The sequence below is a fragment of the Medicago sativa genome, chromosome 4 (assembly GCF_051527215.1).
Source record: "Medicago sativa cultivar Bolivia chromosome 4, Bolivia_mono, whole genome shotgun sequence".
Taxonomy (NCBI): Eukaryota; Viridiplantae; Streptophyta; class Magnoliopsida; order Fabales; family Fabaceae; genus Medicago; species Medicago sativa.
Genome location: NC_140752.1, coordinates 61,758,913 through 61,777,729, shown reverse-complemented (window position 1 = coordinate 61,777,729; position 18,817 = coordinate 61,758,913). Strand labels below are relative to the sequence as shown.

The 18,817-nt window shown below is 32.7% G+C and overlaps 1 protein-coding gene and 1 long non-coding RNA gene across 2 annotated transcripts; both read left to right on the top strand.

Moving 5' to 3' along the window:
• The first annotated feature begins 855 nt into the window (after nucleotides 1-855).
• On the top strand, nucleotides 856-8,299 carry LOC146930456 (uncharacterized). The gene is made up of 7 exons (XM_085707560.1): nucleotides 856-922; nucleotides 1,100-1,211; nucleotides 3,558-3,751; nucleotides 4,373-7,080; nucleotides 7,195-7,244; nucleotides 8,006-8,118; nucleotides 8,166-8,299. The coding sequence occupies exons 1-7, from the start codon at nucleotides 856-858 to the stop codon at nucleotides 8,297-8,299; spliced, it is 3,378 nt and encodes a 1,125-aa protein (XP_085563686.1).
• Nucleotides 8,300-13,616: 5,317 nt separating this feature from the next.
• LOC146930455 (uncharacterized) lies at nucleotides 13,617-17,097 on the top strand. The gene is made up of 5 exons (XR_015006401.1): nucleotides 13,617-13,877; nucleotides 14,004-14,101; nucleotides 14,361-14,490; nucleotides 14,598-15,556; nucleotides 16,898-17,097. It is a non-coding gene; the product is annotated as an uncharacterized LOC146930455 (long non-coding RNA).
• The last annotated feature ends 1,720 nt before the right edge of the window (nucleotides 17,098-18,817 follow it).

The following is an 18,817-nucleotide window of genomic DNA, read 5'->3' as shown; positions in this document are numbered from 1 at the left end:
TCAGGGCAAGATTGGTATCCACCTTGAATGATATTTTCCGCTGCGCTTTCTAGAGAAAATCCAATTTTCTCATCTTCAATTTCTCTTTTGTTTCTTATTCATAACTCTGTATTTCTCCTTCTTCTTTTGATGAAAATCCTGGCATAATCTGATTCAGTTGAATTTCCTTTTATTTCATCCCTTTCTATTTCTATTTCGATTTCTCTTTCAGTTTGCGAATCAGGTTTATCGCAATTTGCTTTGCATCTTTTTCCTCATTGTTAGGGTTCATATTGATCCTAATTTCCAGAAGATGTGTGTCTCGATTTCTTGTTTTTTTTTTGTTCTAGGATTCACAATTCGATTCCAATTCCTTGATTTGGATTCGAATCTTTGTTTCTGGTTCAGTCTATGATTTTTGTTCTCTTGATTGGAATTGTCATTTTCTAGTTCCGATCTCAATTCTAATTCCATGTTTGAATCCTTTATAGATCGAAATTTTCAGGTTCTGAATCTTTCGATTCCTTGTTGCGTCCTTTTGTTCTTGCGATAGAGATTATGTTCGCAAATTGGTTCGATTTTGTTCTCACATTTTTCCCCCAATTTCTAGGGTTTCATTGTTCTCTAATCCATTCTGTTTCACGTTTCTTTGCTATTTTCTGTGTTTGTGAATTCGTCTTTCATCTGATACTACAATTCGGTATATGATTCTTGTGGTTTGCTAGTCAGAACTTTTTGCGATGGTTGATTCAGAGTTCGTTGCTTCTGGTTTGATTCGGTTTCCGATTCTGGTTTTACGGCTGTGATTGTTGTTGTTGGTTATGATGAAAGCAGCTCTAGAAGCATCATTTCTCATCCCTTTTGCTTCGATCAGCTATGGATTTATGTTCAGTTGTAGATGGTGAACCTTCTCAGCAGGTTGTTATTTCTTCTTCTTTGTCAGGTTTGAGAAACTCTTAAGAACATTTGGTATTTCTGCTGAATATTGCTACTGTTACTGAAATAGAAGAAGTATAATGGTCTTGTGATGCTGTTTACTGATCATTGAATTCAAAGAGTTGGAAATAAGAATTTCGATCATTGAATTTTTTGGTTTTGAACCACTTATTTGCATTACTAGTGCATTTGGCATTGTTGCTTATTGTACTTTTGAAGCACCGTTCAATTGAGGATTGGTACAGAAGAATTGAATTGACATTTGGAACACCAATTGATCTTGTTAGAGTTCAAAGGTTGGCTCATTGATTTCTGTTGCCATAGGATATTATGATGTGGTCCGTTGGTTCATTGTTCTTATTGGTTTGAACCTATTCAGAGGCTATGGTTTGAAGACTTATACAATTGTTCTTATACTTGTGTACAATTTTTATTGTGTTGCCTTCTTGCTATTTGGAGTATACTATTGGTATCACAATGCATTTGAAGTATTAGTGAAATATGCCCTGTTATTCCTACTTCAAATAAAGAAGAACTACATTGAGTATTTTTGGGGTTCTGCACATGATAGTAGAAATTGCTGAACACTTTTGGCTGGCTTTGGTTGGAATTTTACTTTGATTGATTGCCTTCTGTTTTACTCCTGGATCATGTGTGAAGTTTTTAGTCAGGTTCCATACATTGTTGGACAGTGTTGGTGTCTATTAGAGCCTATTTGTTGGTTAGACTTGAATTACCTTCTGTTGTAATGGCTCTTTGGGCATTCACATACTCATCAAAATAGCATGATTTGACAACATGATATGCCTGTCATCTCTCAATATTACTTGACTTTGCTGATGTGAATGTGGAACTTTGAAACCTAAAGCATAATAAGGACCAGTTTTGTTTCTTATGGTTTTTCCCATATTGGCTTGTGATTATGGGTTTTCTAACTTACTACACTATGGTCTTGGAACAATTCATAAGCAACACATTTGCACTTGGCAGAACAACACTTATTAGTTTGGGATTTCTTTGATGTCCTCTGTACACCAATATTTGGTGCTGTTTTTTTGTTGCATATGGTTTTGTTGATGCTGCCTGAAGTATATGGGTTGAAGACTTGCAGCCAGACTATTCCATGTTGTGGTGTTGGAGGCTTAGTTCTATTTGCAGATCATTGAATTTCTATGTCAGGGTGTGATAATAGTTTTTGTCCATGGCTTACTTCCTCATTTTTCTTATTAGCCTATGATGGCTTTGATTCTTGTCTTGTGCTTCTGTTCATGATGGTTAAGACATGTTGATATGCTTCCATCATGAATGGTTAAGCGTTATTGAGCTTCTTTCTATGATCGTTAAGCATGATGCTTCTGTCATAGATGGTTAAGCATTTTTGTTAGCTTCTGCCCTATGGTGGTTAAGCACTCTTCATATTCTCTCTCGCTTCTGCCCTATGGTGGTTAAGCATTATGCCCTTTGTTGGCTTTATTGATTTTAGCTTCTGTTAAGTAGTTAAGCCTTGAGTTATGGCTTCTGCTCAATGGTTAAGCGTTTTGCCTTATGGCTTTGATTAGTTACTGCTTGAGATCAAATATTGTTTGGATTTGGTTTGGTTTGGTGAAGCATTGCTTTCACATCTACTTTGTTGGAGGGACTTCCGTAACACAAGATTCTGCAATTGTTGTTAGCCTTTCTAGTTCACAAGTGGTTTATTGGATTTACATACCATTGGCTACTGCCCTATTTTGGAATAGTTGTTGATACTATCCTGCTGAATGTTTGAGTTCTCTTTTGGATATGGATGTTGTGGAGACGCTGTAGGAAGCTTGAGAGGACCCCAAGAGTTGGTCAAAGACTTCTAGGAGCTATGCACCTCAACTTGTCATATACTTCTGCACTTTATTTCTTCTGTTAGCTTTGTAATTCAAACTCAAGCTAAGAGTTCTCTTACCTTGAGTTTGAGGGAGGCTATTAAGAATAATGATATAGTTAGTTAGCACACTAGTTTAGTTACTATATAAGTCACATGGTTGACTCATTTGTACCTATCTTTTCCATTCTTGTATCATTTCAACTATCATCAATACAATAGTTTTCCAAGCTTTTCTCTCTATATCCATGTATGCCATGTTTACTAACAAGTTGCAAAGTGAAATTTCATAGGTTTTCGTTGGCAAAGTTAAATTTCTCAATTAAAATTACAGATAAATGATTCACTTGAGAGGGAGTCTATCTTTATCAGATAAACAATTATTTAATGCTTTACAAATGAATATTCATACGAATGGTTATGATTTTAAAACTGGCAGTGAAATTATGGCTGTCTGTTACAGGGTTTATTATAAAGTTTTAAATACTTTAAATCCTAAAGCGAAACAAATAAGTTTTCCTGGTACTACTACGTTAGTTCAGACAAATTTGTTGACATCTAATATTGCAACGAATAGGTTGATAAGATGGAAAGAAATAGACTTTCCTGAAACGTGGTCTTTACCACAAGAAGCTGAACCTGAACCTATTATAAATAGAGAAATAGGTCAGATAACTCAAACAACTGAAGGAGATGTTGAGATTAGATTTAATCCGCAAAGAAGTATTAAAATACCTAGAAGTATATCTTCTCGATATTCTTTAAATGATTTTTATTCTACATCTAGTAACTTGCCTAGAACTTATTCTACATCTAGTAATTTGCCTAGATCTTCAATTTCTGAACCAATATCTAAAATTAGAGATGATTTAGAATCTGTTGAGCATATAATAATAAGTGAGAATAAAATTCCCCATGGTATATATCAGGCTAATGCTGGTCCTAGTGAAAGTAGGAAATCACCTACAGAATCAGAGATGAGTTTTCATCTCCATGAACAATAAGTTTTTATGGATTTAACACCAGGAAGTGGTTGGAGAAAACTCATCAGTGATGAGTTTATGATTAATAAATATTATGAATTTAGAAAATGGTATTTTAATAGGTTTGCTGAGTGGGAGTTAACCCAATTCAAAGAAGATTATTATAATAATCTTGCTATTACGCAGAATTATATTCCTTTTGTTAGATGGTTTATAGAATATTTTCTAAATAAAACTAAATCTGGAATTATGGTTTTAAAATCTAAACCTTGGAATATTCAAGGAGAAAATATTGTTAATGCTCCTTTTCCTCCTGAACAAATTGTTAGTTTAGGAAAAAATGTTGAAGCAATTGCTTATACTAATACTTATTTAGGTCAAAAGGCTGGAAATACCCAAATAACTTTACAAGAGTTAAATAATATTATTAAATCGCAAAATTTTACTAATGCATTTTTAACTTGTATAGGAGATCAATTTATATCTCTTGAAAAGGAATTAGCAGATTTAAAAATTTTGGTTGAAAAGCAAATTGCTAATCAAAACCTGATTTTAGAAAAAATTGAGAAAAATAGTTCTCAAACTTGTGAAAATATTTCTACTTCTATTATTAATGAAGCTCCTATTATTCAACCTCCCGCTAATATAGAAGGATTTAAAATTGATAATGAATCAACTAAATTTATTTCTATTCTTGAAGAAAAACTTAAGAAATTGAATCTTAATGTTCTTTCACATAAAGAAAATTCTGATAGTTCTGATAGCGATGATGAGTCTAATGAGATTGATCAATTAACAACCATGTTTGATAATCAAGACATTAATAAAGATAATGTTGAAATAAACCCAATTTATACTAAAAAGTCTGTGGATAAGTATTATTATGAGAGACCTTCACCTCAAGATTTATTATATGAAGAAAATGACTTTTATCAAAATTCCTATTCAGGAAGATCTATTTATGAATGGAACATAGATGGCCTAAATGAAAAACAAATTGTTGATGTTACTCAAAAAATGCTTATGTATTCTACTATTTGTAAACAACATGGTAATTCTGATAGCGCCATTGCCGCCTTTATCACAACTGGATTTGTTGGCCAACTTAGAGGTTGGTGGGATCATTATCTTACTGATTCCCAAAGGAAAGAAATTCTTTCTCATAAGAAACTCATTAAAATTGAACCCTCCACTAGTGATAATCCTATTTATAGTACTGATGAAGAAGATGCAGTTTATACACCGTGCCTATCTATTTTACAAAATTTTGTTGGAACTAGTATTCCGGTTGGAGAAAGAATTAACACTTTACTCCTAAATCTTAGGTGTCCTTCATTGACACATTTTAGATGGTATAAAGATACCTTTTTATCCAGACTCTTTATGATAAATAACTCCAATAGTAACCATTGGAAAGCCAAATTTATAGATGGTTTACCCCATCTCTTTGCCGAAAGAATTAGGCAAACTCTGAGAAATAAAAATGATGGTATTAATATTAATTATGACAATCTAACCTATGGTCAGATAACAAATACCTGTATTCAGGAAGGATTATCCTTATGTAATGACATAAAGCTTAAAAACCAATTAAAAAAGCAAAGGTTAACTGAGAAACACCAACTAGGTGAATTTTGTGAACAATTTGCTTTCGATCTTGGTAAACCTCCTAGTAATAAAGCCAAGGGTAAAGAAAAGCTTTCCAAAGACAAAGCTTATAAAAATCAGAGAAATTCTCAGAGATCTTCTAATAAGAAGAAACGAAGAAAGGATAAACCTAGAGAAAAAATTCCTAAATCTGATAGGAAAAGGAAAGCCAATAAGTTTTCTAAAGATATTACTTGCCACAAATGTGGAAAAGCTGGGCATTATGCTAATCAATGCTGGACTAAAAAAGCCCTAAATAAAGTTGAGGATGAAAATCTTCGTGCTCAACTAGAAAAGGTTCTTTTAATTAATTCTGACTCTGAATCAGAAATATCTGATAATGAAATAGATTTTATTAATGAATCTTCTTTAGAGGAAGATAAATCCTCTTCTGACAATAATAATTGTCGATGTAGTAATGAAATTGATTACTGGAAATCAATTGTTGAAAAGAATGGTCTAAATGTTCTTACTGAAGAACGTGATAAAACTTTAAAAATTTTAGAATCTATTCCAGATAATAATCTGAAAAGAAAAATGATTGAATTTCTTATAAAAGATAATTATAAAAAAGAAGCTCTTCAAATTGTAGAAGCACCTTATCAAATTAGTGAAGTTTTATCTAGATTCCAAGAATCTAATATTAGAGAAACTCCTGTTTCTACTAATGACTTAAAAAGAGAAATAAATCTCTTAAAATCTGAAATATCTCAGATTAAAAAAGATAATAATATATTATCTACTAGACTTAGTATTTTGGAAAAATCCAAATTAAAAGAAGTTGATACTTCTAAAGAAGATACTCCTTCTAGTTCTGAAACTTATTTGAATGCTCTTCAAAGAGTGACTTCTCAAAATATAAAAATCACCTTATTTGTTAATAAAAACTTTATTTTAAAAGATGAAATTGCTTTGGTTGACAGCGGTGCAGATCTTAACTGCATTCAAGAAGGGATTATCCCTACTAAATATTTTTCAAAAACCACTCAATCTCTTACTCAAGCTGGAGGAGATAAACTCCAAGTAAAATATAAACTTCCTAATACTTATATTTGTAATCAAAATATTTGTTTACCTACTCACTTTATTTTAGTTAAAAATTTAACTCATAGAATTATTTTAGGCACTCCTTTTTTGCAAAATATTATGCCTATCACTAATATTGATCAAAGGGGTATTACTACCTCTATTAATAATCAAAAAATTATTTTTGAATTTATTTCGGATCCTCATACTAGAATGTTAAATGAGGTAAAAATCCTTCTTCTTAAAAAGGAAAAACAATTATGTTTTCTCAGAGAAGAAGTTAATATCTTAAATATTAATGATCAACTTAATAATGAAGAAATTAAAAGACAAATTAAGTCTTTAGAATTACAATTGCATAGTGAAATTTGCAATGATTTACCCAATGCTTTTTGGGATAGAAAGAAACATGTTATTTCTTTACCTTATGAGGATGATTTTAATGAAAATCAAATCCCTACTAAAGCTAGACCGGCTCAAATGAATCAAGAATATCTTGATTTATGCAAAAAAGAAATTCAAAGTCTCTTAGATAAGGGTCTTATTAGAAAATCCAAGTCTCCTTGGAGTTGTACTGCTTTTTATGTTAATAATGCTACGGAAAAGGAACGTGGTGTTCCTAGATTAGTTATAAATTATAAACCCCTTAATAAGGTATTAAAATGGATTAGATATCCAATTCCTAATAAAAAGGATTTGCTAGATAGATTATCTACTTCTTTAATATTTTCAAAATTTGACATGAAATCTGGATATTGGCAAATTCAGATTAAAGAATCTGACAGATATAAAACTGCGTTTACTGTTCCTTTTGGACAGTATGAATGGATCGTCTTGCCAATTGGGCTTAAAAATGCCCCTTCTGAATTCCAGAATATTATGAATGAAATATTCAATTCTTATTCCAACTTTATAATTGTTTATATTGATGATGTTTTAGTCTTTTCTAAAACCATTGATCAACATTTTAAACATTTAAAAATATTTAAAGACATTATTAAAAGAAATGGCTTGGTGGTTTCCGCCCCAAAAATGAAATTATTCCAAACTAGAATTAGATTTCTTGGCCATGAAATTGATAAAGGACTATTATTCCTATTCATAGAAGTATTGAATTTGCTTCTAAATTTCCTGATGTTATTACAGATAAAAAACAATTACAAAGATTTTTGGGTAGTCTAAATTATATTTCAGATTACTATGAATACTTAGCTAAGGATACAGCTATTTTATATAATAGACTGAAAACTAATCCTAAACCTTGGACAGATGAACATACTCATGCTGTTAAAAGAATTAAAAACAAAGTAAAATGTTTACCTTGTTTATCTTTGGCTAATCCTAAATATTTTAAAAATGTTGAAACTGATGCTTCTAATTTAGGATATGGAGGAATATTAAAACAATTAATTCCTGATAATAATAAAGAAGTTTTAGTTCGTTTTACTTCTGGAAAGTGGAATTCCACTCAATCCAAATACTCTACAATTAAGAAAGAAATGCTTTCTATAATAAAAGGTATTTCTAAATTTCAAAGTGATTTGTTGAATCAAAAATTCTTGTTGAGGATTGATTGTAGTTCTGCAAAATCAATTATTGAAAAAGATGTTAAAAATCTAGTTGCAAAACAAATTTTTGTAGGATGGCAAGCTCAATTATCTGCCTTTGAATTTGATATTCAGTATATTAAAGGTGAAAATAATTCACTTGCTAATTATTTGACCCGTGAATTTTTGCAGGGAGAATGACAACCCCTTATAGGGGTAGAGGAGGTCGCGGTCAATACGACTGTGGTCGAGGATATGGGAGTAGCAATATGCTACCTCAACCAGAAACCAGCATTCCTCTAATAGGGGATTGGTGTAACGCCTAAATTTGAAAGTGTCTAGAATATTCGAATAAGCGTTAAACTGATATTGGATACATTAATTATACAAATACATGAAACGACATCAAGTCGGAAGTTTGGTTACAACATCATTCCAAAGCTTCTATGTTACATTATTACACCAAAGTTTGTCATACATAGTGTAAATACAAAATTCATAATTACACATCTTATAATATAACATATGCATCTCTAATTCACAACAAAGCGATTCCATGAAGTCACGATCAATCCAAGACTTTTTCTTTACCTTTTCCTTGCACAACCTGTGAACCTGAACAAAATAGGAGTTGGGTGAGACATAATGTCTCAGCGAGTTCTTCCTAGCCCTAGGCTAGTGATAACCTCGGGGAAACCTATGGTTATCACGTGTCTACATCACAACCTGGCGGTTGATTATACGTGTGTGGTTATGTACCTTAGACGGTCGTGCAAGCTAAATCCGTCTTAGATATCTTCTAATTTGTTATAGGCTTGATATTCTTATACGTGCCATGGCGGTCAAGGGTTCCTAGCACCGCTTTGCTATGATATGCTAAATGTATCTAAGCCTAAACATGAATCAAATCATGGCACAACCTATACCGGACGAATAGGGTATCCTAAGATCGTCCTTGGCAATCTTTTATAACTTGCTCCTATCTATCATCATGTCATAATCATGCATGAACACATTCATTTATATCATTATGTTAGGGTTGAACAATCAAACATTATCTTAATTCGTTTTACGGAGAGTCCCGGGTGGAGTAACCCCGAGTACACTCCCAAACATGACCGATGTACGTACATCGGACTCCCTCGGTGTCGTGTGGGTTCCTTACGGCTTGAACCATTCCCCTTAAGTCGAGAACCTCCCGTATCCCCCTGACGTGGATAACGAGAGACACGAGCACCTACATCTTGTATTAGTCTTGTTCATATGCATACATGAAAAGTTACATACATGAGTTAAATACTTATAACTCGGATCCTTGATAGATCCCTTGGGGTAAAAACATACAAGTTCATAAGCGTAAGAAAATGTTCTTCGCACATTAATATAATATAATCTTGATTAGCACTCTAGTTCTTGACGACTACGTCAAGGTTCTAGTTCCACTCCCCTTATTAATTATTGCATGCTACCCATTCACATCATGCTATGACTTTCATTCGCCATGCTTAATTATACCATGTGAATACTTGCTTAACAATCAAAGAAACATTTTAAAAGTATTTGCCTTGAAATCCTGATTTGAGGGGTTAAAGTATAAAAGATTATATAAGGAAAACCGCTCGCGAAACACCAGAATCACCCGGAACGAACAAAACAATGGGTCTCCCCACTGTCTGCACGCCATGGCGAGTGATTATGTGTGGGAGACGAGCACCTGCTTGCCTTGGCGAGTAGGAGGCGAGTGAACACCCCCATTCGGCCTTCTAGCTCGCCTTGCGAGCTATTTACTCACCGTGGCGAGTTATGACAATCCAGAACTGTCAAAAATGGTATTTTTCACTCAAAAACCTCAAATCCAAGCATCCTTAGGCTTATCATGGTACTAAAGATCATATAGAACCTGTAAAACAGACATTGAGCAAGTAATCACAAGTATAATGATGCATGGCATAAAAGGGGTAACTTTCTCTATGTACAAACCCTAGAAAATATAAAGTTTTTCCTTGCAAGTAAAACACATCCCATGGTTGGATTACTAACTAAGAAATCACCTTAAAATAACCTCAAATCAAGTTCACAACTTGAAAACCTTGACAGCAAACCCTAAGACCAAAACCCTAGAGAAGAGATGGATGTTGGTGAAGCTTGCTTCCAACTTGTTACCAACAAACACCAAACCCTAGCCTTGCTTAAACTTCAACTTCTTGAAAGATTAGGAGATGATTAAAGGAAGATCATGAGTAGAGAAGAAAAGGGAAGGTTGCTTCAACACTCCACTAACCAAAAACCATAAACCCTAGATAACACATACTTGATTCCAAAGAGGAGAAAGGAGGAAGCAAAGATTTTTGGTTGACGGATGAAGATGATGACCGATTTATAGAGAGAAGGGAGAGCAAAAATTTCTATCAAACCCTAGTGAGAGAAAGTGAAGAAGATTGTGTGATAATTTTGGACCAAAAGTCCTTAAATAGTCCCTTAGTGCGCAATTACCATACTACCCTTAGTCTTAAACGCGCTTACTCAAACGTTAACAGATAAACCATCGTATCATAAAAGTGGGATATTACAATTGGACAACAGTTATTGAGATTATATTCAGGCCTTTACTCAGGCATTTTATTACCAGAACCCAAAAAATAAACATTCATGGTTCTTCTTTATTAATCCTGAGATAGCAGGAAAAACCTATTCCAAATTGGTTTTTTGATTGGTGGTTAAAATTTGGACCATCTTTAGAAATTCTACCAGAAGAATTACAAAATTTGTATACTTCTTGGTGCGATAAAAGCCCCTTAATTACTAAAGTGGCATCTAGTAAAATGATTTATGGACAATGTCCATGCCTTTATTTCAGTAAGTTCCAAATACCTTGGATCTGGAGATGGACAATCATCATCTCAAAAAATAAATACAATATTCCTATTATCCAAAGAAACTTTTTCTTTAAAAGGTGGACAAATATGAGTTCTGAAGATATTAAAGCAATAGCCACTAATATTGCCCACACCATCAAAATTGATGAAACAAAGACAAATAAAGAACAAAGTTCTCAAAGCTTTCCTATAGAGGAAATTAAAAATTATTATCAAAGAAAATATCCTCAAGAAAAGGAAGATCAAATCAAGATCCGTGTCCTTGAATACATGAAAAAACAATTTTTTAGTTCTTTCGCAACAAAGGCTGCATCCAATGAAGATAGAATGTCTACTTCATCCTTAGGATCAAAAGATTATTTCGAAGAAGATATCATAGGAGAATCTCAACCTGAAGAAGAACCAATTTCAGAAGAGTTTTGGGATTCCTTGAAAGCTCACGTAACAAAATAATTGAGCAAAAATTAAAGCTGTCACCAAGACAAAATAATAGTAGTGACATAATAATGGAAAAGACATAGTGGGACACCAATAATAATGGTGGAGACAAAACATTATTGGTGGAGTAATGAGTCACCAAGACAAATAATTATGGTGAAGCAATAAGTCACCAAAGAATCTTTTCTTTTTCTTTTTGAAATTTTTGTAATATTTTGTTGTTTTGTGATCATTGTGAAAGTGTCGATGGGGCCCATAGCGTACCCGGCTTAAACAGTGATTTGTCGTGTTGTAATTATTTTAGTAACCGGCTACCGAATTTTACAGTAGCTTTTTACCGGTTTAAATAGTGAACCTTTTTTCCCTATATAAGGGAAATAAGTTTTTCTTTCTTGGTACGCTTTTCTTTCACTAGTTTTATATTTCTCTCTTGTATTCTACCTGTAACCTCTCTTTCATATATATAATAAAATCATCTTTTGTTCATAAAAATCCTAGCTTCCGTACTTGAATACACGTGTGTATATATATATATATATATATAGGTGGATTCTAGGGTGAACCATCAAACAAGTGGTTCACCGGTGGACCATTTAATTTTTACCATCAGATAAAATTAATGGTTTAGATCTATTATAATTAAAAAAGAGAATATTTACAATTGCCGGCATACAATCCTGTCATACCTCACCTTCTTCATTCACTCTGGTGCCTTTTCTATTATCGTGAACCATTGGTTTAAACTCATGTTTTATTTTGAAAGAATTAAAACTCATATGTTCTATGTTTTTACTAAATTGGTTTGAATTTCTTTAAGTGCTTATATAAGCAAAATGGATGTTAATCAAGAATCGCTGAAATCCCATTGATTTAAATGTTCTTCCTGTTTTCATCTTATTCAAATATTAAGAAAATTAATTAATCAACAAAACTTAATCCAAAGGACAAGCGCTTCAAACAGAGGAATTTGAAATTGGGTATTATAAGATGTGGAACACCTACAACAAACATGAAACACAATTTCAAATCTGGAATGAGGGAATATTAACAAAAATTTGATCAATTTTGCAGAGATCTTACATCTTTATAAAAGAGGGGGAAATTAATGATTGAAATTTTTCTTGCCTTAAAAAAGAACCACCAGTTAGTAACGGTGGTGGTGGTGGTGGTGGTGACGGTAGAGTCACCGTGGCATGAGGATGCACGTGGTAGTTGTGATGAGACTCAAAACAAGGGAGAAGAGAAAGGACAAAGATTGTGTGTGGTCAATTGTAAATATTCTTTTTTATAATTTTAATGGATCTCAACCATTGATCTCATCTGATGGTAAATATTAAATGGTCCACCGGTGAACCACTTGTTTGATGGTTCACCCTAGAATCCACCATATATATATATATATATATATATATATATATATATACCTATTATATTATTATCATACTATATATAAAAGTTGCCCCAAGCTAGAATTTTCGCCCTAATTAAACCTAAACCCTAGCGAATAAAATTCCTGTTTTAACCCTGACCTAAACCTTAATTACGAAACAGCTATAGTAACAAAAGAAGAGAAAAAAAAGCCAAACAACTGTACGCGCGCTCAACAAGCGTCTTTCTCTTCCCTGGAAACAATCACTCTGACCTAACCCCCTCTCTCTATTTTCTCTCACACCCATTCTCTGAATACCATCATCTCCCTCTGCCACCAGAATCTAGCGGACCTCCGTCGTATCCGCACCATCACCTGTGTCCATTTCATCTCCGCAGCAGCCGTATCACCACCATCACTAACTCTGGTCATTTCATCTTTGCCGCCGCCGTATCTGATTCTGACCCATCTTCTTGCTCATATCAGAATCTCCGTTTCTCTCTCATTTTCGCTCTGAGCAACTTTCGCAGTCCTTCAGATGGATTAACCATTCTCAACCATCCTTCACCATTAGCGATTTCACATTCTCCCCCCAACCTTTTGATTCTCCTCAATCACTGAGTCCAAAAGGTTCGATTTTGAATCCTTCCTATACAGAAACACAAAAACGCTGATCATTTTCGATTGTTGATTCAAAAAAGGTTTGATTTCTTCTCATCCAAATCTCATCGATTTCATCTAAATTTTATAATTTTATATGTTTTGTTCATGGTTTAAAGATCAAACGTCGACTAAGCTTGGAATGAATTTATATGTTCTGTTCATCATTTAAAAAAATAGTAATTCTTCTACCCCACACCTAGCACTCTAATATCATGGGTCAAACTTCAGCTGGTGACACTTAATTGTTTTGATTTTTTTTTGTTGATATTTGTTGATTGTTGTAGCTTCGGTGAGATTGAAATGATTCGGCCGTCATATTCAAAAACTGTGCTATATTCTCATAAAACTAACGAGAATGTAATTGTGACGGTTCAATTTTTGTCTTTGAAGTAAGTGATTTGTGCTTTGTTATGGTAGTTTATGTTTATTTGATTGAGGTGTCGTGTATTATGTGTTTGACAGTCCAAGGGAAATTCACATGGCTAGGAGATTGCTTAGTATGCAGATGGAGATATTGTAGTGTGTAATGAGTATAATCCGTCTATTGGTTATGCTACGGTAAAAATATGCCAAACTCATTTTGTTAATAGGTTTTTTGTTGTTTAAATTTGTTCATTTGGTATTTACATTGAAGCATTGAGTGCTTTTGTTTTGAGATTTAATGATTTGGTTTGATCGATGCAGGGTCTCAGTAGTATGAAGTAAATGTAAAGGTCTTTGATAGTTGCTTGTATGGAGAAATTGTGTATCCAGATTAGAAATCTTCATGACTATTGAATTAGGTAGGAAATATCAAAACTCTAATTTCTCGAGCAAATTAAAATTATTTCATGCTTACTTTTGATATTGTGGATTGACAAAAATTAAAGTGATTGATGTAACTTGAATATTTTGATGATTTGCTGCTGTACTTTGAGAGTCAAAGGAAATTAAAAGCATGACAAATACAATTTTTTGATTTAACATAACGGTTTAAATTTTGATTTTGATTTGATTTGCAAGGAGTTAAGTTAAACTGTGTTAATTGAAATTGTTGGTCAGATTTCTTGAACGGTGAAGTGGAGGAATCGAAGACAGTGGCAGAGGGTGATTATTCAATCGATAAAAGCAATTAGTGATTTTTAAAAATTCACCGGAAGGTGATTGTCATGACCACTTATGATCTAGATAGGTATTTTTCATAATATTCATTGGTTGGATTGGATGTATCAGTCTCTCTATCTCATCTAATTATGTTTCTGATTTTTTTTTCTCCCTATTTTTTCTTCACTTTTGCAGGTTTTCCTTTTTGGTAGGATTGTGTTTATTGAGGAATGCATAGCTTGACTGTAATAATGATGTAGAACAAGAGGATCCATCAACTATTGGTATTTGAGAAAGCTTTAAATTTGACGGAAGCAAGAAGACTAGATGGATAAGTAACTCTCTCAATAGTTAGGTGCAAGATTTAATGAATCAATTTTGGTTAACACAAACTCAAAACAACCATTGATACAACCTCTTTGTTATTAAAATCTAGAGATCTTTAGGCCGTTTTACCAAATTTTTATGTCCCTCTCTTTCATTTCATCAAGCACCCAATTTCAAGCCTCTATCCCCAATTTCTTTCAACCGCCAAATCAATTGCCACCTCTCGAGCTTAAAAATTGAGTTATACGTATGAATATAGTGTTTTTTTCCTGTTTCTCTTGCAGAATTTTAATTTTATTTTGATATGTATGCTAACATGGTAACTTTGTAAAGGTTGTGTAATTTTTTTGACATTTTATAACAAGGTAACTTTGGCTAGGTTTAAGAGAATGATATAAATGAGGTTATGACTATATTACTATTGGAAGGAAGAATGAAGTCAGTGTGGAATAAATTATTTAGAACTTCATTTATCAAACCAGATGATAACAAAAGCACTCTGGAAATTATGTTGTTCAGCTTTAATTACTTTCCCTTTAAAATGTTTGAAGGAATGCCTCATTGGATTTCATTTTCACCACTCATACTTTCTTTTGGGTTACAAATGTGTGTTTCAGTTAAGCCTTGAAAGTCTCTGTTTTTTGCCTTGACATTATTTTGCTAAGAACTTCTTTAACTTAATAACCCTTTTTTTCCTCCTTTGCAGGATTGTTGTCATTCTTGGTTGCCATTAGATTAGTCACTAGGATTATGCATATTAGCTGTGGGTTTATTATGCTTCTAAAGCATGTGGTTCTCTATTAAATCTTGAACTTCTTTTATGTCAGGTAATAATTTGTCTTACTCATTGGTTCTATCAAATTGGATTCAAAATTTGAGCTTTCCTTTGGCAAGAAATGGAGCTAACTATACATATGTCTATAGAATTTATAACTTTTGAATAATTGCTTTTGACTTTTCAAAATGAATGATTGTTTAGTCTGTTATCTTTATATTTTTATTAATGTCTTGATTAAGGCTCATACTTATGGCCGCGAACTTGATACATTGTTGACATATTTGTTTCTTATTTGCATATTCTGTATGAATGATGCCTATGAAAAATTGCAAAATCAATTATTTGAACATTTAGGGCAATGTGTGACTATGTCAGATGACTTCATATGGAACTACAATTTAGTAACTCAACGTATCAATGATTGGAATAAGTTCTTTGTGTCCATTAAATAAATTTGTTCAAATTCTAGGATAGAGCAAGATGTGTTCAAACTGATGCCTAATTAATTAACAGACATATATTTTCATCTTAATTATGGACAATTAAGTTGTGATAGTTGGCCTTTCTGTGGTGGTGCAGGTCACTATATTGGTGTATATGTATCTTCTATATCTGTTTCTTATTTGCTAATAAACGTTTTTTTAATTAAAGTATTTGATATCAAATTGTGCATCACCATCATACTCAGGTGGAACATCATATTTTCTAGAGATGATAACATATTGCATTGATTTTATTTTTTTTATATTGCATTGATTAAAGTCATACTCTTTGTAGCAATTTTTTTTAGAGAAGTGGCTGATTTTTTACTCTGTAGTATTTGATTGTCTTTAGATCTCTCTAATGTCGCGAATGTATATACACGGGTCTATTGTAGCTATTTGAGATAATCAATGGTGTATCTAATTAGATAGACCGGACTACTACCTGCTGAAAATTCTCAGTTTCTCAGATTTATTTTAGATATTTCTTGATAGTTTAATGAACAAATGAGTTGTAGCCAATGATTATTGTCTTTAAATTTCTCAATGAACGACTAGATTTCATTATGATCTTGCAAAGCTATTTCCAACACTTATTTTTTTGTTGCAAGAATTACAAATTTATGTGATTTTTATTTTCTTATCAGTGCTATTTTGTGTGTAATTTACCACATTGTTTATGATTTGAATTTCTAACTATCTTTTTATATTGTAATAACTTATACGCTGGTACAATGTTTGTGGCCATAATAAGGTTCAATTTTGTATGAATACTCAAAAGTGCACATTAAGAGAGTTCTACTCTTTTTTTGGAATTCGAGAATTTTCCTGGTAGTATATCTGTACTTTTTTCATTTGAGAGGTCTGCTACTAATGCTATGTCATGTTTTGCTAACTTGCTGCTGTAGAGTTTTTGGGCCATTTTTTCCGCGGTGTTGTTCTAATGCCTATTCAACTCACATTTTCTGGTCTCGGAAGATAATTTCGAAGCCCGTTTTGGTATGAGGCAGCTAGAGTTTGTGTTCTGCTGCAGTTGTTCTAATCCATATGTTATGTAAAAGCTACATGTTGTAATCTTTTCATGTCCTAATCCATATTTTCTGTAAAAGTGATAGTTGTTAACTTGCCAATTTATGTATGATAAAAAGTCTCACTGTGGGATACTTTGAATTTGCTGAGTTTGAAAGGAAATAGGGTGGACTTAGTTTAACTTCTTCACCTACTATTTTTTGTTCAATGTAGACAGTTTCCTATAGTTGTGTGTTATACAATGACCATTAACAAAATTTAAGGGCAATCACTAAATCAGGTTGGTATATACCTTCCACATCGTGTTCTCAAATGGTCAACTTTATGTATCAATATCAGGGGTTACCTCATGAAACGGTCTGAAAAATTTGCTAATAGATGAACATGGTGTTTGCATTGATAGTACTTCGAATGTAATGTTTAAAGAAATTTTCCAAAATGTGTAGACACGAAAACCTCAATTACTATTGAATTTAAAGTTATGACATTTGAACATTAAGTTGAAAATATACGATGTATTTTTGCTTTTCTTTACTATATTTACATTGTATATGACCCGTGCGGCAGCACGGGTGAAAAGTCTAGTACCTATTAATAAAGACAATACTTTTCTTTTGGTGTAGCCTATTTTAGGTTCCAAAAATACCCTCAAGTTAAAAGGACACGGTTGGGAAATGAACGGTTCCTATATTTTGTTTCTTCTTTTAAAATGAAAAAGTTTCTATTTCAAAACAAAAATTAAACGGCTTCAACAAAAAAATTGGATAGTTTCAAAACAAAACATAAAATGAAGCAAATTCTGTACATACGTCACTCTTTCAATGCAATTTTTCCTTTTCACGGTACTTATTATTGTTATTTAATTTCAATTTACCTTAACTTTATTATATTTACACTCTAATAGGTCGATTGCACATGAATAATTCTTTGTCGTTTTCTATTATAGTTTTATTTTATTCATTTTTTTATATCATCATTCTATTCAGGGACGGACCCAGAAATTTTGGACAGTGTAGGCCACATATACACCTATAATTTGGCCATTCATCTCATGCAATTTCATATTCCATTTTTACAATATTCTAGCAAAGAAAGGTCTTTCCGTTATTGCATTTCGCAAAAGTAATATCAGATATAATTCTACAAGTAAATATACTAGCGATAAACTATATTTTTTGGTCTCAATGAGCTTTATAAAAAGATCTTCAATCCCCCCTGATTCTAAAAATTAACGGTTAGAGCATACATCTAAAAAATAGTTTCCAACCTCTCAAAAATAGACTTGTTTTCCTCTTCTTCTTAAATAAAAAAGATGGGGTTATTTCTTGCTTTCTATTTCCACTCACATGTTCTTTGGCTATTTATGAGTTATGTTATGATAGTATTGATGCCAACATTTTGAAATCCAACTGCATGTAGGAAAGTTTTAGTTTCTTATTCATGTTTTTGTATTTTCTTAAAGCTCACTTCCTGGAGCAGTTTGCCAACATATTCTTAAATCCAATTGTCTTACGTCATATTAGTAATTGGATAATACAATTGTTTTATATTGAGGGCTCTGTAATGTAGTAACTACTAGGTAGTATTACTGCTACACACGGTCACAAACACTACCACACCCCAAACATGTACTAATATTTTAAAATAAAAAATTCTAAACTAAGTGAGGGCCACGGCCCACATAGTGGAACAAGTGGGTCCGTCCCTGATTCTATTATCATTCTTGCATTTTTCATCTTTTATTGTTTCTTTTTGTGCAATGCTGATTCTTTTTGCCCAGTGATTATGTTTCCTCTTTT